This window comes from Oryzias latipes, chromosome 15, assembly GCF_053564925.1.
Source record: "Oryzias latipes strain Hd-rR chromosome 15, Olatipes_Hd-rR_3.1".
NCBI classification, from domain to species: Eukaryota; Metazoa; Chordata; class Actinopteri; order Beloniformes; family Adrianichthyidae; genus Oryzias; species Oryzias latipes.
Genome location: NC_136251.1, coordinates 4,200,199 through 4,216,755, shown reverse-complemented (window position 1 = coordinate 4,216,755; position 16,557 = coordinate 4,200,199). Strand labels below are relative to the sequence as shown.

The window sequence follows — 16,557 nt, the reverse complement described above, 5'->3', positions numbered from 1 at the left end:
TCAGTTCTTAAGAATTGATCAAATGTTGTGGAACTCTGTTGTTTGTAATAATGTGGAAAAGTGACCAAAGGTATTATTTTTGAAAGAAATACTGTTATCTTTAGGAGGTTGGTTCGATAACATTCAATTTCATACTCTAATGGTTAGTAACTTGAAAACTATGCTGACTGTAATTTGCATTAAGTATTTAGAAAAATCATAGAAACATAGTTTTTGTTTAATTTTCAACACGCTGCAGTAATGGATAGAAGCAACTTGGGACACAGCCATTCATGAATTTATTTTGGCCTTTTATTTCTTAAAACTTTGGTACTAAACACAATGAATGTGATGAGTTATTATCCCAAAGAACATGATTAAGTATGGCCACAGCTTTTTAAATTACATCTTTTTTTTAGATCATCCTGACTTGCCAGTTTAGCAAAACTAAAATAAAATAAGTATTTTTTTTGCTAAAATGTAGTATAAAATGTATTCATCAACAGAGCATAGCAATTATGAGAGAGACTGTTTGAAGTTCTAAATATTTGTTCCTGCGCTGTCTGAGAATCTTCTTTAGCAGTCCAGGCCCTCAGATGGATCAGAAAAACCCACACCTTTTTAAAATTATAAATGTATCCAGCAAATCTGCCCACACTTTCACTATTTGGCTCAGTTTTGAAGCTTCTGCAGGCAGGTGAAAGCTTCAAGCTCTGACACAGTTTCAGTCAACTCAAAGTGTATTATTTCCCTTTGTCTTGGCTGCTCCAAAAACTCTTGACTTACATGGCTTATAATTTACATACCATCAATATTTTATAAGCAGAGATCAGGGGCCTCATTTATAAACGTTGCGTACGCACAAAAGAAGGCGTACGCCACTCTCTACGCAATAATTGATATTTATAAAAAGCAAACTTGACGGGAAAATGTGCGGTCCTTCACGCAAGCTCTGACCCAGGCGTACGCACAAAAACGGGTGAAATGAGAAACGGCGACACCGTCGGCAGATGGAAGAAACACGTAAAAGTGAAAATGATAATACTGCCTCTCATAAATAACATGAAGGCAAGGCAAGTTTATTTGTATAGCACAAATCGTACACAAAACATAAAATTTTACTGTAAAAGAAAAGAAAAAAATTAAAAATTGATTTAAAAATAAAGGAAGGAAAGGAAAGAAAAGTGCAGATAGGACCTTTCAGTCATATACACGGCTAAACAGAAATGTTTTAAGTCTAGATTTGAACATGAACACAGAAGAGGCCTGTCTTACGCCTTCAGGGAGGCTGTTCCAGATTTTAGCTGCAGAATATTGAAACGCTGATTCCCCTTGTTTAGTTCTGACTCTGGGCATCAACAGGAGGCCGGCCCCTGAGGTCCTCAGAGTACGAGATGGTTCATATGGCACTAACATGTCAGAGATGTACTTTGGTGCTCGGCCATGGAGAGACTTGTACACAAGCAGAGCTGCTTTGAAGTCTACTCTTTGAGGTACAGGGAGGCAGTGCAGAGACCTGAGCACAGGACTAATGTGATCATACTTCCTGGTTCTGGTCAGGACTCGAGCAGCAGCATTCTGGATGTACTGAAGCTGTTTTACAGATCGTTTGGAGAGGCCGGTGAGCAGGCCGTTACAGTAGTCTAACCTACTGGAGACAAATGCATGAATAAGTATCTCCAGGTCTGGCTTTGACACTATGTTTTTGATTTTGGCAATGTTTTTCAGATGGTAAAATCCCTCTGATGTTACTGAGTTGATATGGCTGTTAAAGTTCAGGTCAGAGTCCATGATTACCCCTAGATTTCTGACTTGATTTGAGGGTTTAAGATACAGAGAATGAAGGTAGCTGCTGATACTTTCTCTGTGTGGGCTAGAAATAATAACTTCGGTCTTGTTTGAGTTTAGCTGGAGAAAGTTGTTCTGCATCCACGCACTGATCTGTTGGAGGCAGTGGCTGAGTGAATCCACCGGCCCATATTCACCTGTTGTCAGTGACACATAGATCTGAAAACTTCACAAAGCAAGTCTTACAATTAACAGCCTACACGAACACCCGTTTGATCGATCAGCAGTGAAACAAACAAAAAAAATCAAACGAAAATTACAACAGAAATTCAAATGAACACTTATTTGCAAAAAGAAAAATGAAATATGTTCTGCAATATTGGCATGTTGTGCAATTCATCCTCATAAATAATATAGTTAACAGAACTAAATAATGTACAAAACTGATATTCTCGTCAGTGTGTCCGTCTGGCGGAGCAGATAGAGGTGCAATTAGACAGACAGACAGACAGACAGACAGACAGACAGACAGACAGACAGACAGACAGACAGACAGACAGACAGACAGACAGACAGACAGACAGACAGACGTATTAATTAATTGTCCACTGGGGAAAGTTGTTTTCATAGTAAAACATTTCTTCATAAGCTACGTAATTATAGTATTCATGCATATGCCTTTAGTTTGTTTTATTTTTGATAAAACAATGTATTGCGTATGTCTCAACCATTCAGAAAGCAACAAGACATTACATTTGCGCTGATCAATTTCCCATTTCCACGTCGATTATTACCGACATCTGTAGCTTGTCAGATGTAATTAAATGGAGGGAAATAAAATGCCCCATCACAATGTGTAATGACGCACAATGGCTGATCTTGCGCTCTTAGAAGATGTGGCAAATGGAAGAATTCGGAGAGAACGCAACTTTAGACAGCAAGGAGACTTGTTGGCAAACGAGGACGAGTGGCTTATGAGCCGGTTCCCACTTCCTCTGCGGGATTTTGGGGGTGTGTCACCCGGTGCATCTGGTGCGTCGGTGTTCCCCCTCCGCCTCAGTCACCACTCCCCTTAGTAGGGATTCCCCAATAATTGCCACCAGTCTACCATCAAGAGGGGTCAGCTCCGGTGTCCCCCCCCCCGTGGCAGACACACTCTGGCGATGGAGCGCCAGACGTTTTTTTGCCTCGACTTAAATGTCCGACCATTCCTTCTTTATTTCGGCCACGGTCCGAGGTTGTGAGGCTACAGCATTAACGGCGTCTGCCACTCACGTGCCTTTTTGGCATTAGTAATGTCCACACTGTGCCCTGCAAACAACACTTTTCTCCTCTTTTCCACCTCGCCAACGATAACTTCTACTTCACATTGAGTGAAGTTACGTTTTTTGATTTCCTCTCTGTGTTTGCCATGGTTTCGCAATCAATGAATATTCATTTGTGGGCGTTTCAAGGACTATTTATGGGCAACTATGGGCGTGTCATGAAGCCGCAAAAGCTGCGCTGCATTTAGAATTAGTTGTGATTTATTAAGGGAAAGATGCGTAGGATGTGCGTGCGCACGGTTTTATAATGATGCAAATCCTATGCAAAGTTTTATAAATGAGGCCCCAGGTGACTAGACAGGTGCTACATTTCAGTACAACTTACATGCTTATGTTTGACAACTAATATTGTGGTGCAAAGCATGTCTGCTAGAAGAAAGCTCTGGAGAAGGCTGCATGTATGACAATATGTCCTCCTTGGTGGGTTGAGTAAAGGGTCACATAAAGTGTCTGTGACAGCTGAGGAAGCACCTGGGTCCCAAAAGCGGAGTAGCATGGAGGGACCAAGGACAGCACCAACTGCAACTGGAAAATATAACTGTTGAACCTGATGAGGCCTTCGTGGTCACCTGAACTACTGACTCTGGTGAATAAGTAGGAAAAGCGAGAGCTCATTTAGATATCAGCTCTTCAACTCATGGCTGTTGAAGTCACAGTAAACCAAAGCACCATCTTTTTAGGAATGTCTAAAAATAGATTCAACTTCAAGCTTGATCACACAGCAGCATCATGCATAATGCTCTGTGAGTTTTTTGGTTTCAAATACTATGGCCTTTATTCTTTTTCCACCTCCTTCTGTATGAAATCCTAAAAATAGAGAGCAAGCAGACAGAAGCATTTCTTTTCCCCAAATCTATCCTGACATCCTAAATCTCTGTGTTCCTCCATGAGTCTCACCCGCATACTTAAGTCTGTGGGCTGCAGCAACACCAGCAACCGTGACGTCAACACGCCAGGTTCACCCCTCTAACAGCAATGCAGCTCGTCGTTTCTGATCACAAGATGCTGCTGGGTCTCTGAGTCAGAAATGGTTATGGGACTTCTGTCACTAATCTGTTGATGTATAAAAGAATTGTTGAGAAATGAGATAGGATGTGCAGGGGCCCCAACATTATTCATTCATTTTCAACTTTTGGTTCAATCCTCAAGGCCTTTTTTTTGCATCGCTGTATAGCACATTTCACATTGTCTGTGAAAGGGGCCAAACAACTAAAGCTGAATGGAGCTTTAAATCTGTCGTGGAGATGTAAAATCATGTCACATTAAACAGAAGGAGAATTATAAACTCCTGCCTGAATGTAGCCTATGGAACATTTGAACCAAGTCTTTAGGGTCACAATATTTATCACCTATAGTTGACCTTAGAAAAGTTTTTGTTAGGAGTCTGTGGCTAGAAGTGATGCATAAAAAGGGCTTTTTTCTAGAGCCGCCCCGTCTTTACTAACACTTTTATAGTAACTGAGCCATAGGAGCAACCATTAAACCCCAGACAAGGAAACGAGAGAGCAAAAGAGTGCTTTTATTGTAAAATCCCATCATCTGGACTTATTGTGTGACCTCTTCTTTGACTGATTTCCCACACCACACGTGCACCCGGAGCATAAAAGCCAGGACACTGCACCTTGTCGCCGACGCACAACAGGCATTCACAATCAATATTTTTAAAGCTTGAGAGCGGGGCAAATGAAAACAGAATGCACTTACAGATTGACAGATGATGGGGTATTTGATTCGATTGATGCCACTGGCAAACACGGCGAAGGTCAGCGCAGTGTGGAAGCAGAAGTTCAGCAGCATGTGCCATCCTTTGCGACTGATGCGGATCGCACTGCCAAAACAAAAAAGAGGAAATAAAGCTCTGCATGGAGACACCATTTCAATGACCTGTAGATAAGCAAATATCACTTTTTGAACAAAAAGAAAAAGCTGGTATACAGGAACAAAAACAGAGCATCATTTACATTTTTTTTGTTTTATGAATAATCTGATTATCAATTCTAAAGGAAGTTTTATTTTGGGATTCTTCTGGATTCTGTACCACATCCTAGTCATTCTTGACGTGTGTTCAGGTCACTCTGTCAAGTGTCAAAAACACATCTGCTACTTTCTTAAAGCAGCAAAGTTGACAAAAAAAACAAAGTTTTTGGAATGTTTCTTTTTGCAGAGATGAAAAAGAAGAACATCTGACTTCAAAATAAAAGAAATCTGCATTTAACAGACCAGAAGTCTTTACTCCAATCATGGGTTTATTACAACAATTGTTCCCACAGACCATAATAATGCAGAATAACTGACTGAACTTTCTAATGTTACGAGGAAGCTGCTGATAAAGTTGTTTAAACGGTGGATTCATGTTCATTATTATAGTTAGAGAATACCAGTTTCAGTGACTTTTTTTTGCATTTATCCGTCTCATCCTTAAAGTCAGACAAGGCTGATGTTGGCGTCTGATTTTTTGGTTGCCACATTGACAGTTATGGGTTAAAGCTCAATATTCGTCCCATTTTAATGGTTCCTACATGAAATCTAGTGAACAAATGAAGTTTAAAGCAGCTGCAGATATTTTACAGAGGATGAGGATTCATTCTCTGTGGAGATTCCGCTAACTTTCTGCTAACTGCACAGCTCTACATCGCCGTGTTTTAAACTGCATTTTAGACATAAAGTTGTGGATGGCAGAAAACATCTTTCTAGCTCAACCAGGACAAAACTGAAGTTTTAATCACTGGTTCTGAAGACAAGAGAGAGATGATTTTACCCAAACTTAAGAATTTTAAACTTCCTCAATGTGTGAGAAACCTGGGCGTTCTTTTTGAACATTTCATCAGAAACGTTGTCAAAACAGGATTTTATCAACTTAAAAACATTGCCAGAGTCCGCCCGTTCCACTCTCTTGCCAGTACAGAGGTGCTAATGCATGCTTTCATTTTTAGATTATTGTAATGCCCTGCTCTCTGGTTTACCAAAAAAGTCGCTGGGCACAGGGCAGGAACACATTGCACCCATTTTAAAGTCGCTGCATTGGCTCCCTGTGCATTTCAGGATTGATTTTAAAATTCTTTTAATGGTTTAGAAATGGTTTAATGGTCTTGGGCCTTCTTATTTAAATTATATTCTTTTTAAATAAGAGCCCTCGCGGACAATGAGGTCATCTGGCACGGGCCTCTTAGTTGTTCCTAAAATGAGGACCAAGACAAACGGTGAGGCTTCGTTCTGCCATTACGGTCCTCGCCTGTGGAACAGCCTGATGGAGAACCTCAGGGCCGCAGAGACTGTAGAGCTTTTTAAGAAGAGGCTGAAGACTTACCTTTTTAGTCTGGCTTTACATGACTTTGGTAAATGCTTAATTATTTTACTCATTGTCTATTTATTGATTTATATATTTTCTCTACTTGGGGATCTATTGTTCTGGGGCACTATCAGCTCCGCCTGTAGGGGGTGCTGTTGCTGCGGTGTGCCCTAGGCTGCTCTGTGTTGGGCGGGCGCTGTGGTAATGACCCCCACAGTCGGACTGGGCCTTAGAATGAATGGATCCCCATATTATCGTTTCCTCACATCAGAACCAAGCCAGACCTTTTCTTTATGCTGCAGTTCTTCGATTTTGTTCAGGGTTCTACTGGGGGAACTGGGTGGGTGGAGGGAGGAATCTGGTGAGGGAGGGGTCCCATCTGTGTGTGATTGTCCTGTGTTTTCTGTTTTAAATAATTTTCTTATTTTATGACTATTTTATCTGCTTTTATGTTAAGTGCTTTGTGTTTTAACCAAAATGAAAGGCGCTATATAAATAAATAAAGTTTGAAGTTTGTGGCTAAATGATTTAGTCTGATTCTTTTACCTGAATGGATACAATCCAGATATTTGTTGTTATTCATTTGGCATTTAAATCTATAAGCAAAAATGTCTTTTAACAGAAAAGCTCTTTTTCTTTGTTACTGTTATTTTTTATTTGTATCAAAAATAAATTTATAAAGGACATTACAGCTTCAAATATTAAAATCTGACATTTCTGGTTTTTTAGACTGTTTTGTTCTTTGTGGTTAAATAAAACTCAGTCATATTCTTTAATCAAGTATTGTTTGAAGTGCTGAGAAAAAAACAGGGTTATCATATGCTTAGTGAACACAACACATCCCTCACTAAGATTCACCTTCAGCCTATTGAAATTGACCTGACTTGGTAGAAGCAAGCTTGTGATTGCACGTCTTTTTTTTTGGATCACATGTACAGAAAAAGCAAAAACAGTAGAAAACTGTGACTATCTGGCAACATTGGTAGATCCTACCCAGTGGCAGTTCTACACTAATTTACTCTCCGGGCTGAGTCTGTGAAATAACAGATAATGGAAAACCGATAGTGTCGCAGATTTTATTTTCTTCCAAGCATATGGATGGCGCCCCCCTTTAAATGTGCACCCCAAGCAATTGCCCGTATTGCCCGTGCCTAAAACCGGTTCTGGTTCTACCAGCTGATAGGATGATGACATTTGTCCATCATTAATCATGAAACCTTCATTAGTATTTAGACATGGAAGACACTTTTGAAAGAACTCCAACATCATAAATCAAGCCTCATCCAATCAGTGACGTCCCATACTACCATACCTTCTCCAGTTTCTTATTGTGTTTTGTCTTTTTAACATGTCCTTTTGATTTTGAGAAAATACATATTTTTTCCAAAATGTTTTTCTTCTATTATATTTCATTATTTATAATTGTGCTTTGGTTTCTAGAATTTTGTTTTTATTAATAAAATGTAATGTTTTTATTTTTATTTTTGATCTTTAATGGGTTTTTGCATCAAATGATTTGTTGATGTGACTTGCACTTTAGGGCCACCGCAGTTTTTAACTGATCCTTCTGTTACTCCCAGTGCAAGATGGATTTTTTAACCCTTGTGCTATCTTAGATGACCCCCCCCCCCCCCCCCTTACATTGACGTGTTCTCCCTACCATGACAAAGGTGGATAAAGGTGGAAAGATTTCATCATGTAATCCATGGACACCAGTGAAGATCACCAATCATTGAAGAAAAAAGGTTCAGAGCACTGTCTAGTGCAGGGGTCGGGAACCTATGGCTCGCGAGCCATATATGGCTCTTTTGATGGTCACATGTGGCTCGCAGACAAATCTTTAATTATAGTTTTTTTTTTTCATTAGACCAGTCCTTCTCGGGCGCGTTGCGATGCCAGAGGCGCGCAGTAGTAGCGGTGCTTGGAGAGAAATCTGCGCCAGCGCTATCAGTTACTATTATCTATTATTTCACAGAGTTTGTACCAGCTGGAAACCTGTGAATTGCCGTGCCTAAAACTGCGCGCTCCCGTCTCTGAGAAAGAGCGCGCAGATGCGGGGACGGGATGTGTGAGGGAGAAAGCAGAGGGGGGGGGCGAGGGGTTGTGGGGACCGGCAGCAGGTGAATCGCGCAGGGATTGTAAAAACGTAAAACCCGCTGCCCGTCACTCACTGCAGTGTGTGAGTGTGTGTTTGGCTCCCCGTCTGCATGTGAGCAGTCTTTGTCACATCTACAGAACATTCAGACCTACGATCACGTTTAAAGTCTCAACGCCTGAACGAAGCAGAAACTCACCACGTATCAACCAGACTAGACCATCAGCAAAACTACCACGAGAAATACTCATCATTTATTAGCAACAGAATAACAATGTTATTAAAAAGAATCCACAGACTTATTGTACTTTAAAAATGTTGAAATTAAATCAAATGCACACATTCATTTGTATATTTAGTTTTAAACAAATTGTCGCGGACTGAGTTTAACTTGGCTGTTGGGCCGCGTTAAAAGTTCTGGAGTTCATTGAACGCGTCAAGCAGAGATCTGATTGGCCCTCAGTTCTGTCGCTCAGCCTGTTGTTAGGTAGTTTGGACCAATGGGGTTCAGCTATGGGCCGAAGAAGGGAAATGGGAGGGCTGCAGCGGGAGCAGGGGAATATAAAGTTGGGAGAAGCGCTCTCGTCTCGTCTCGGCGGGAGAGATTCAGGAGTTGCTGAATTAATTGAACGGCGTTAGTTGCGGTCTGCAGTAATCGGAATAAAGAAATTTAAAAGAGGTTAAGTCTCCGTGCCTCAGTGTGGGGAAGGGACACTACATTATTGTATGGCTCTTTCGAAATTACATTTCAAAATATGTGGCATTTATGGCTCTCTTGGCCAAAAAGGTTCCCGACCCCTGGTCTAGTGGGTCTAGATCAGTGTTTTTCAACCAGTGTGCCGCGGCACACTAGTGTGCCGTGGGAGATGGTCAAGTGCGCCGTGGGAAATTGCCCTCATTAATCATTAACTGATCTAAAAACATTTTCCATCTCCAGGAAATCAGCTCTGTGTTCATCCAAACAGGCCCTGATAAAACACTGAGTAGTTAGGAATATAAAAGATCTTAAAATTACTTTTTCTTTGTGTTTATTTAATTCTATTAAAGACATTTTGATAAGAATGACTGTACCGCGATTTACCTGCAGCTATGACAGTTTGCGAAAAAGTCCCGCACCTTTGCCTGTCTCCGCCAATCATTCTTGAAGGCTTAATCACATGTCATCAGTCTGACCAATCAGAAGTGCTTAAAGTCTTCACTTCCTTGTTCTTAGTTCTGCTGATAAAGTCGCTCAGTTCTAACAAAAGTACCAGCTAAAGATCGTCTTTAGCGGTGTAGCTTTCCACAGAGTCTGGTGTCAGACCGTGGAACAAGTGAACAAAACAATGAAGCTCCGAGACGCGAGTCTTTCTGCAAGTTTTTGGCAGTTTCACACTACATCTCCCATGATGCATTGGATTAAAGGGACAGCGCACAATGAGTTGTCCTTGTGAAACGTCTTGAAACCACAACAAACAAACAATTTGTAATTTAACTTTCACTTCATCTGTTAGAAAAAACAGCCGCAACTTCCTGCTTTTTCTGGCACAATTATCACAAAAACGCACGTGAGATTGCAGGGGGGGGGGGGGGGGGGGCTGTCGATCAATATAGACCATTAATTTCTGTTTTTTTTTTTTTTTTGGGATGCTGGTGTGCCGCAGGATTTTTGTCAAGGTTAAAGTGTGCCGTGGCTCAAAAAAGGTTGAAAAACACTGGTCTAGATGACCCAACTCTCAATGTTAAAGTGCCTAAGATGGCACAAGGGTTACATACATGTCTCTTATCCTCACCGAAAACAAAAAAACGAAACAAAAAACATTTGACATAATTAATATATTGCTAAACTTGACCAAATAAAAGGCTGAGTTAATTGCATTACAAACACGTACATTTAGAAGAAGGTTGCACAATCACATTAATTTCTTTTAAAGATCCAAACAGGATCAGTTATGGTCTTATATTCACTCTCGATTGCTATGGTAGATCTGTGGAAAACAAATGACACTTTGTGCAGTCTGTGAAATAGAAAAGCTGCCTGCATGGCTGAGCCCAGAACACTGTGACTGTGTCCTTATAAAACCATGTGGACGGACAGAATGCTTTAGTCAAACAGATGGGATAACATGCAGTGCAGTTCCTGCCAGTTCTCTCTCCATATTCTCATGAATGTAGCTGAAGAACCAAGCTGGACATCACATGATTCCATTTGTCTGAAATACTTGTCATTGGTGGCTTTTATCTTGCAGACTGCAGGTCAAAAGTTGTCCCACAGCAAAAAAACATTTCTAAATTTGTGACACTTGGATGTCTGAAGAGCAGCCGAATGCCACTTAGCAGGAATACACCCATATTGGTTGAGTCAGACATGATAAAGTGCAGGGAGAGGATAGGATTAATTTAACATGTTGCCAGAAACCACAAGTTGCTAATTTTAGAATAATGGACCTCAAGCAAAAGGGCAATTTATATATTCTTTGAAATTCATGACTGTAATCCTCAATGTTCACCCTTTCGATTCACTGGCATTTGCAATGAAACCTTTCTGTTATTTTAATGATGACATGAAAAGCGATTACTTCCAGCTGACTGGACTCCTTTACTACCATTTTTTTACCATAAGTATTCAAGAACATTTCTATTTTTGAAAATATGCCATCAGCTACTATGTATAGAGCATTCATCGCACAATTCTGTTTTCCTTTATAAGAAAATGATCTAAATAGGTCAGAAAACATCAGAGTGAATACTTTTTTGTGTCTGCCTCCCCTTGGTTTGCACAGTCACTGTCCCCATTTGATAAGACAAAGGCCCACGCTGGAAATCTTTGCTCACAGCTGCCCATGAAGCCGCCTCGGATGAGACAGTGGCTCAGCGCTGAGACACCAGACCATACCCAGTCTGAGCATCTGAGATGGGAGAATGAATGCTGCAGTTTGTAGGGTCTCTGCTGTGGACCTGGTGCTGCACTCCTGCCAACATGGAGGCAATAAATCAGGATGACTGCTGGCCTCCCTGAAAGAAGTTTTCATATGTTCTGCTTGAGGCTTTCATTGGGTCAAGTACATTAACCTGGCAGCCCTTCATATCTCCATCCCCCATTGGAGGATAAAACTGTCCTGACTCTGCATCTGCTCTCTCACCCTGCTCAAACTGCTCAGAGAAATGTGAGGAGCTATCAAAACTACACTCTGTGCAATATGACACGTCATACAATAAGCAGCTTCAGCCAAGCCAAATGTGCTGCTGATCTCCAATAAACCAGAAGGATGTGGCACGGATATGTATCCAGACCTCATTCAGCAGCATGGACATCATTTATTTGTCTTTCCAATGACTTCAGAGGAAAATAGCTGGCTCGTTGGCTGCAAAAGGATCTGCTGTTTTCACATTTTCATTTGTTAAAGATGCAATCTTCAATGTTAAGAGGTAAATGAGCCGATCTTAACAACAATCTTGTAAAATTACAGTAAAACAGTTCACATTAAAGGTGCATTAAACAAGTCAGCAGAATGAATGACAAAACAGAATTAGTGCAATGAACTGAAGCTTGTCCTTAACAAAGTAAAAAATCCCTAAAGTACTCGCAGCTTTCCATATTTCCCACAGTAATGAAGGTTACTGTTGTTTCCTCTGAGATTTGGCTGGTGGTAAATTTGCCTCCATCAACTAGCAGATACACACTGCAGGTGATTACAATAAAATAACAGAAAGAAATGACAGTTTACTCCCTTAAATATATAGAAATGTTCTGGTTTTACCATGTTGTGCCTTTAAAATGCTCATTTTCTCTAACGTCCGAGTTCTCCTCGTCTATGTGTGGGTTTTCTCCAGGCACTCCGCCCTTCTCTCAAAGTCCAAAAAAATGCTTCATATGTCAGTTGGTGACTCTAAATTGGCCCTAGGTGAGACTGGAAGTATGTGTGGTTGACAGTATTTAATTGGCCCTGCAACAGACTGTCGTAGGATGTACCCTTCCTTCATTCTACCGTAGCTGGGATATCTATGAAGACTCTCATTCATCCAGGTTGGTTCCATTGTAGTAGTTTTAGGGGATGTCATCTGGACTTGGTTTTAAAGTTACTTAACTTTTAAAGTTAAGTTTAAAGTTTAAGTTATCAACGCAGTAGACAAGAACATCAAGTTCACCAGGGAAGACACAAAGGACAACACCCTAGCCTTTCTAGACTGTGCTGTGATCATTGGAGAGGACAGACAGCTCCAGGTTGAAGTGTACAGAAAGCCTACTCACACAGATCAGTACCTGTTATTTGACTCAAACCACCCTTTACAGCACAAACTAGGCGTCATCAGGACATTACAACACAGAGCCCAGGAGGTGCCCACAAGCTCTGACGGAAAGAAGAAGGAAGAGCAACATATCCACCAAGCCCTCCGAACTTGTGGATATCCCAAGTGGGCATTCACCAGATCCCAACATACAGGACAACAAGACAAGAAGGAACAAGAGCCGAAACGGAACAGTATTTCAATTCCCTATATCTCAGGCCTGTCTGAAAAACTTAAAAGGATTTTCAAACAACATAACATCCCAGTTCATCTCAAACCAGTCAATACCCTCAGACAGAAACTGCTTCATCCAAAGGACAAAATTCCCAGCTACAAACAGAGTAATGTTGTGTACTCTATCCACTGCAAAGAGAACTGCAATGAACAGTATATAGGAGAAACCAAACAACCGCTACACAAGCGGCTTTACCAACATCGCAGAGCCAACCCAAGTGGACCTGAGTCTGCAGTACATCTCCACCTGAAGGCCACAAACCACTCGTTCGAGGACAGTGAAGTCCGAATTCTAGCCAGAGAGAAAGGATGGTTTGAGCGAGGAGTGAAAGAGGCCATCTTTGTCAAGAAGGATAAACCTTCTCTTAATAAGAATGGTGGTCTCAGGTTTATTCTTCCATCCATCTACGGCAGTGTTTTGAAACCTAAACAAACCAAACCAGTTCCACCTGAGTCGTTAACCGGTGAAAGAGACGACCATTTGGAGAGGGAGTCACTGGTTCCCCAACCCCCAGCTGAAGACAAAGGACTTTTAACGACCCGAAACCACGTAGGCTAAGTGGACAACATCTCCAGTTTCAGGTCTGACTCCTCCCCCATGAGCGCATATATACCAGTTCTTAGACCAGCTATTTCAGAATTGACAAAGCCTCTTGGATAAGAGGTGAAACGTCTTCTAACTTTAAAACCAAGTCCAGATGACATCCCCTAAAACTACTACGTAGCTGGGATAGGCTCCAGCATCCCTGTGACCCCAAAAGGGTTAAGGCGGGTTTAGAAAATGAATGGCTAGGTAGATTATACATGCTGTAACATGGAAGAATTCAATACCTATCATTCATACAAAAAACGTGGGTTGTTTGATCTTAAAAGCAAAATAAAACAATAAAGGCAAAAAAAAAGAAAAACCATCTAGAAATCTTAGGCTGCATTATGAATCAGCCTTTGAATTATGCTTAACTTCATTTCTTATTTTAGAAATTGTGCTTTACTTTAACCCACATTTACTTTACTTATGCCGTCTGGGACCAAGTAGGCAGTAAAATAACTTGATTGCTTTGAGCAAACTTTTGCTAAAAGATTAAAAACTTTTATCAGAAGAACTCAGCTGATGTGCAATAACCAAACAACATGCAATGATTACCACAGCCAAGACTCTTCAAATGCATTTTTTGCCACGCTGAGCCAAGGAGATATAGCCCCTTTTCCAAAAGGTAAAGGCACAGTAATAGGTCATCTCAGAACTCACTTCCTGTAACCAGGAGACTGTTCCTTTCACCAACCAAACTAAAAAACACGGCAAGTTTTCTTAAATTAAAAACAAAACTGAACCTTCATGTCACAGATTGGGTGCAGCTGTTTCCTGTTAGTAATTTGTGTTGCGGGTCTTTGGGTGACCCTCCTGATGTTGAAATGTTTTGGTGGTTTCCTGTGAGTCACACTTCAGGTCTTTATGTAAGGGTTTGGTGGAAGGGGGCCTGCCTGTATTCAGGTCATTGCTGTTCTCTGTCAGACATTACAAAATGCTAAATATTTCATTCCATTCAATAAAGAGCTTTAATAAAAAAGTCAATAACTAAATAACTGTAAGTTTCCACAATTAAACAAAAAGTCCTATTTTCAAACAAAGTTGTAAAAAGGGATGCCATGAGAGATTCCAAGGTGTGCAATGGAAATCTATTCAATTTCACCTAACAGGTCAAAAACATTTATTACAGACAGGACATCATCTTCTGTCTTCATCAGGTTTCACACAGAGAAATTAGGAACATGAAAAACCATTTTTCTTTCTGTTTATTTGATTTGTATTCAAAGCATTTTAATAAGAATGACTAGATTGTTAAAACAGACTTCAGAATATAATTGAGCTTTTTAGATTTTTGGTTGCTGGATGTTTCTTGTGATTTTTTTTTATCAAGGAAAAGGTGAACATTGGCTCAAAAAGATGGAAAAACCCTGATCTACCTGATCAATCTGGACTGTTATGAAACAGCATCTCCTGCAGATTAAACCCTTTTAACCCTTGTGCTATCCTAGGCACTTTAACATTGGGAGTTGGGTCATCTAGACCCACTAGACAGTGCTCTGAACCTTTTTTCTTCAATGATTTGTGATCTTCACTGGTGTCCATGGATTACAAGAAATCTTTCCACCTTTATCCACCTTTGTCATGGTATGGAGAACACGTCAATGGAAGGGGGGGGGGGGTCTTCTAAGATAGCACAAGGGTTAAATTGCTGAAATAAAATAAAAAAAGAAGAAATGCTTGACAATCACTGAACTAGGCTCTGTAGGTGTGGTATGAGTAATGGATCACTGTTGTATACACGCCTGATGCAGATAGCATCAACTGGCTTCAAAGGATTTTGATTTCTAAGACATGATACCCCACACAGTGAATTTCCTTGGTTCATACATCATACATCACTACGCTGCTCATGATCACAGATTCTGTCTTTTTTTCTGGCAGAAATGAGCACTGACTGCACATTTACCATGTGTAGAAATACATATTTAGGCATTTTACATTCCGCATGCTATTTATCTCTGGCGATCATGCCTCAAGTTGGTCCCAATTTAATGCTTTGTCCCTAATATTCACAGCTTGGATCCAGTCACTCAGCTGGGGTGATACTATGCAACTCAAGTGTTACCACACAGAAATGTGTGTCAGCACTGGGGATGCCTGGCGGGAGGTGTGGAGGAGGTGCGAGAGATTTTAAATGTGAGAACTCATGAAAGAAAACCCCACTGACCCAGTGTGAAACAGAAACACACTCCGAGTTAAGATTTCCCCATTCATAAAACAAATAGACATACGGATTCATCAGACCCACAAATTGTCTTACTCAACAATTTAATGAATTAGCCAAAAACACATGTTTCCAATGTGCTAGTTTTAATTTAAGAATTCATCATTTTATTTATGAATAAAGGTTCAATCTTTCAATTGGTTCAATTAATTTCTACCAGCAAAAATTGCTTTCAGATCTATTGTGTTTACAGTTTCATACAGAGTAAATGTCTGTAATGGTTTCTCTACTTGCGGTTTCCAAAGTGAAGCCTTAAACTGTTGCCTGCCCCAACAACCTGGACCTAACACTATTGGTGCAAAAAAAAACGGCAGTAATTTCAGATCTATCCACAGTTGAAACCCTTATGCTATCCTAGGCACTTTACCATTGGGAGTTGGGTCATCTAGACCCACTAGACAGTGCTCTGAACCTTTTTTCTTCAATGATTTGTGATCTTCACTGGTGTTCATGAATTGCATGAAATCTTTCCACCTTTATCCACCTTTGTCATGGTAGGGAGAACACGTCAATGTAAGGGTGGGGTCGACAGCACAAGGGTTAAACTGGATTCCAGTTCAAACGAGGAAAACAAAGACGATCATGGATCCATTTGTTTATAAGTGGATGCACCAGGACAAGTTTTTTCCCCACAATTTTCATCTGCTCCTGATTCACAACGATTTGAATATAGAAATACTCAGGAACACAGTTTTAATCATAATTCGCTTTATAGGCCTATATTTCATCTATCATGCTAAATGCTACAAGAGCAAGTTACAAAGA

The 16,557-nt window shown here is 40.6% G+C and overlaps 1 protein-coding gene across 2 annotated transcripts in view; it reads right to left on the bottom strand.

The window, feature by feature from the left end:
- Positions 1-16,557, bottom strand: part of adgra1b (adhesion G protein-coupled receptor A1b) — a 207,473-nt gene that overhangs the window by 26,674 nt on the left and 164,242 nt on the right. For both annotated transcript variants that reach the window (XM_023963140.2, XM_078932087.1), the window contains one exon: positions 4,797-4,920. In XM_023963140.2, coding sequence (XP_023818908.1) covers positions 4,797-4,920 — 124 coding nt within the window. The remainder of the gene's footprint in view (positions 1-4,796; positions 4,921-16,557) is intronic.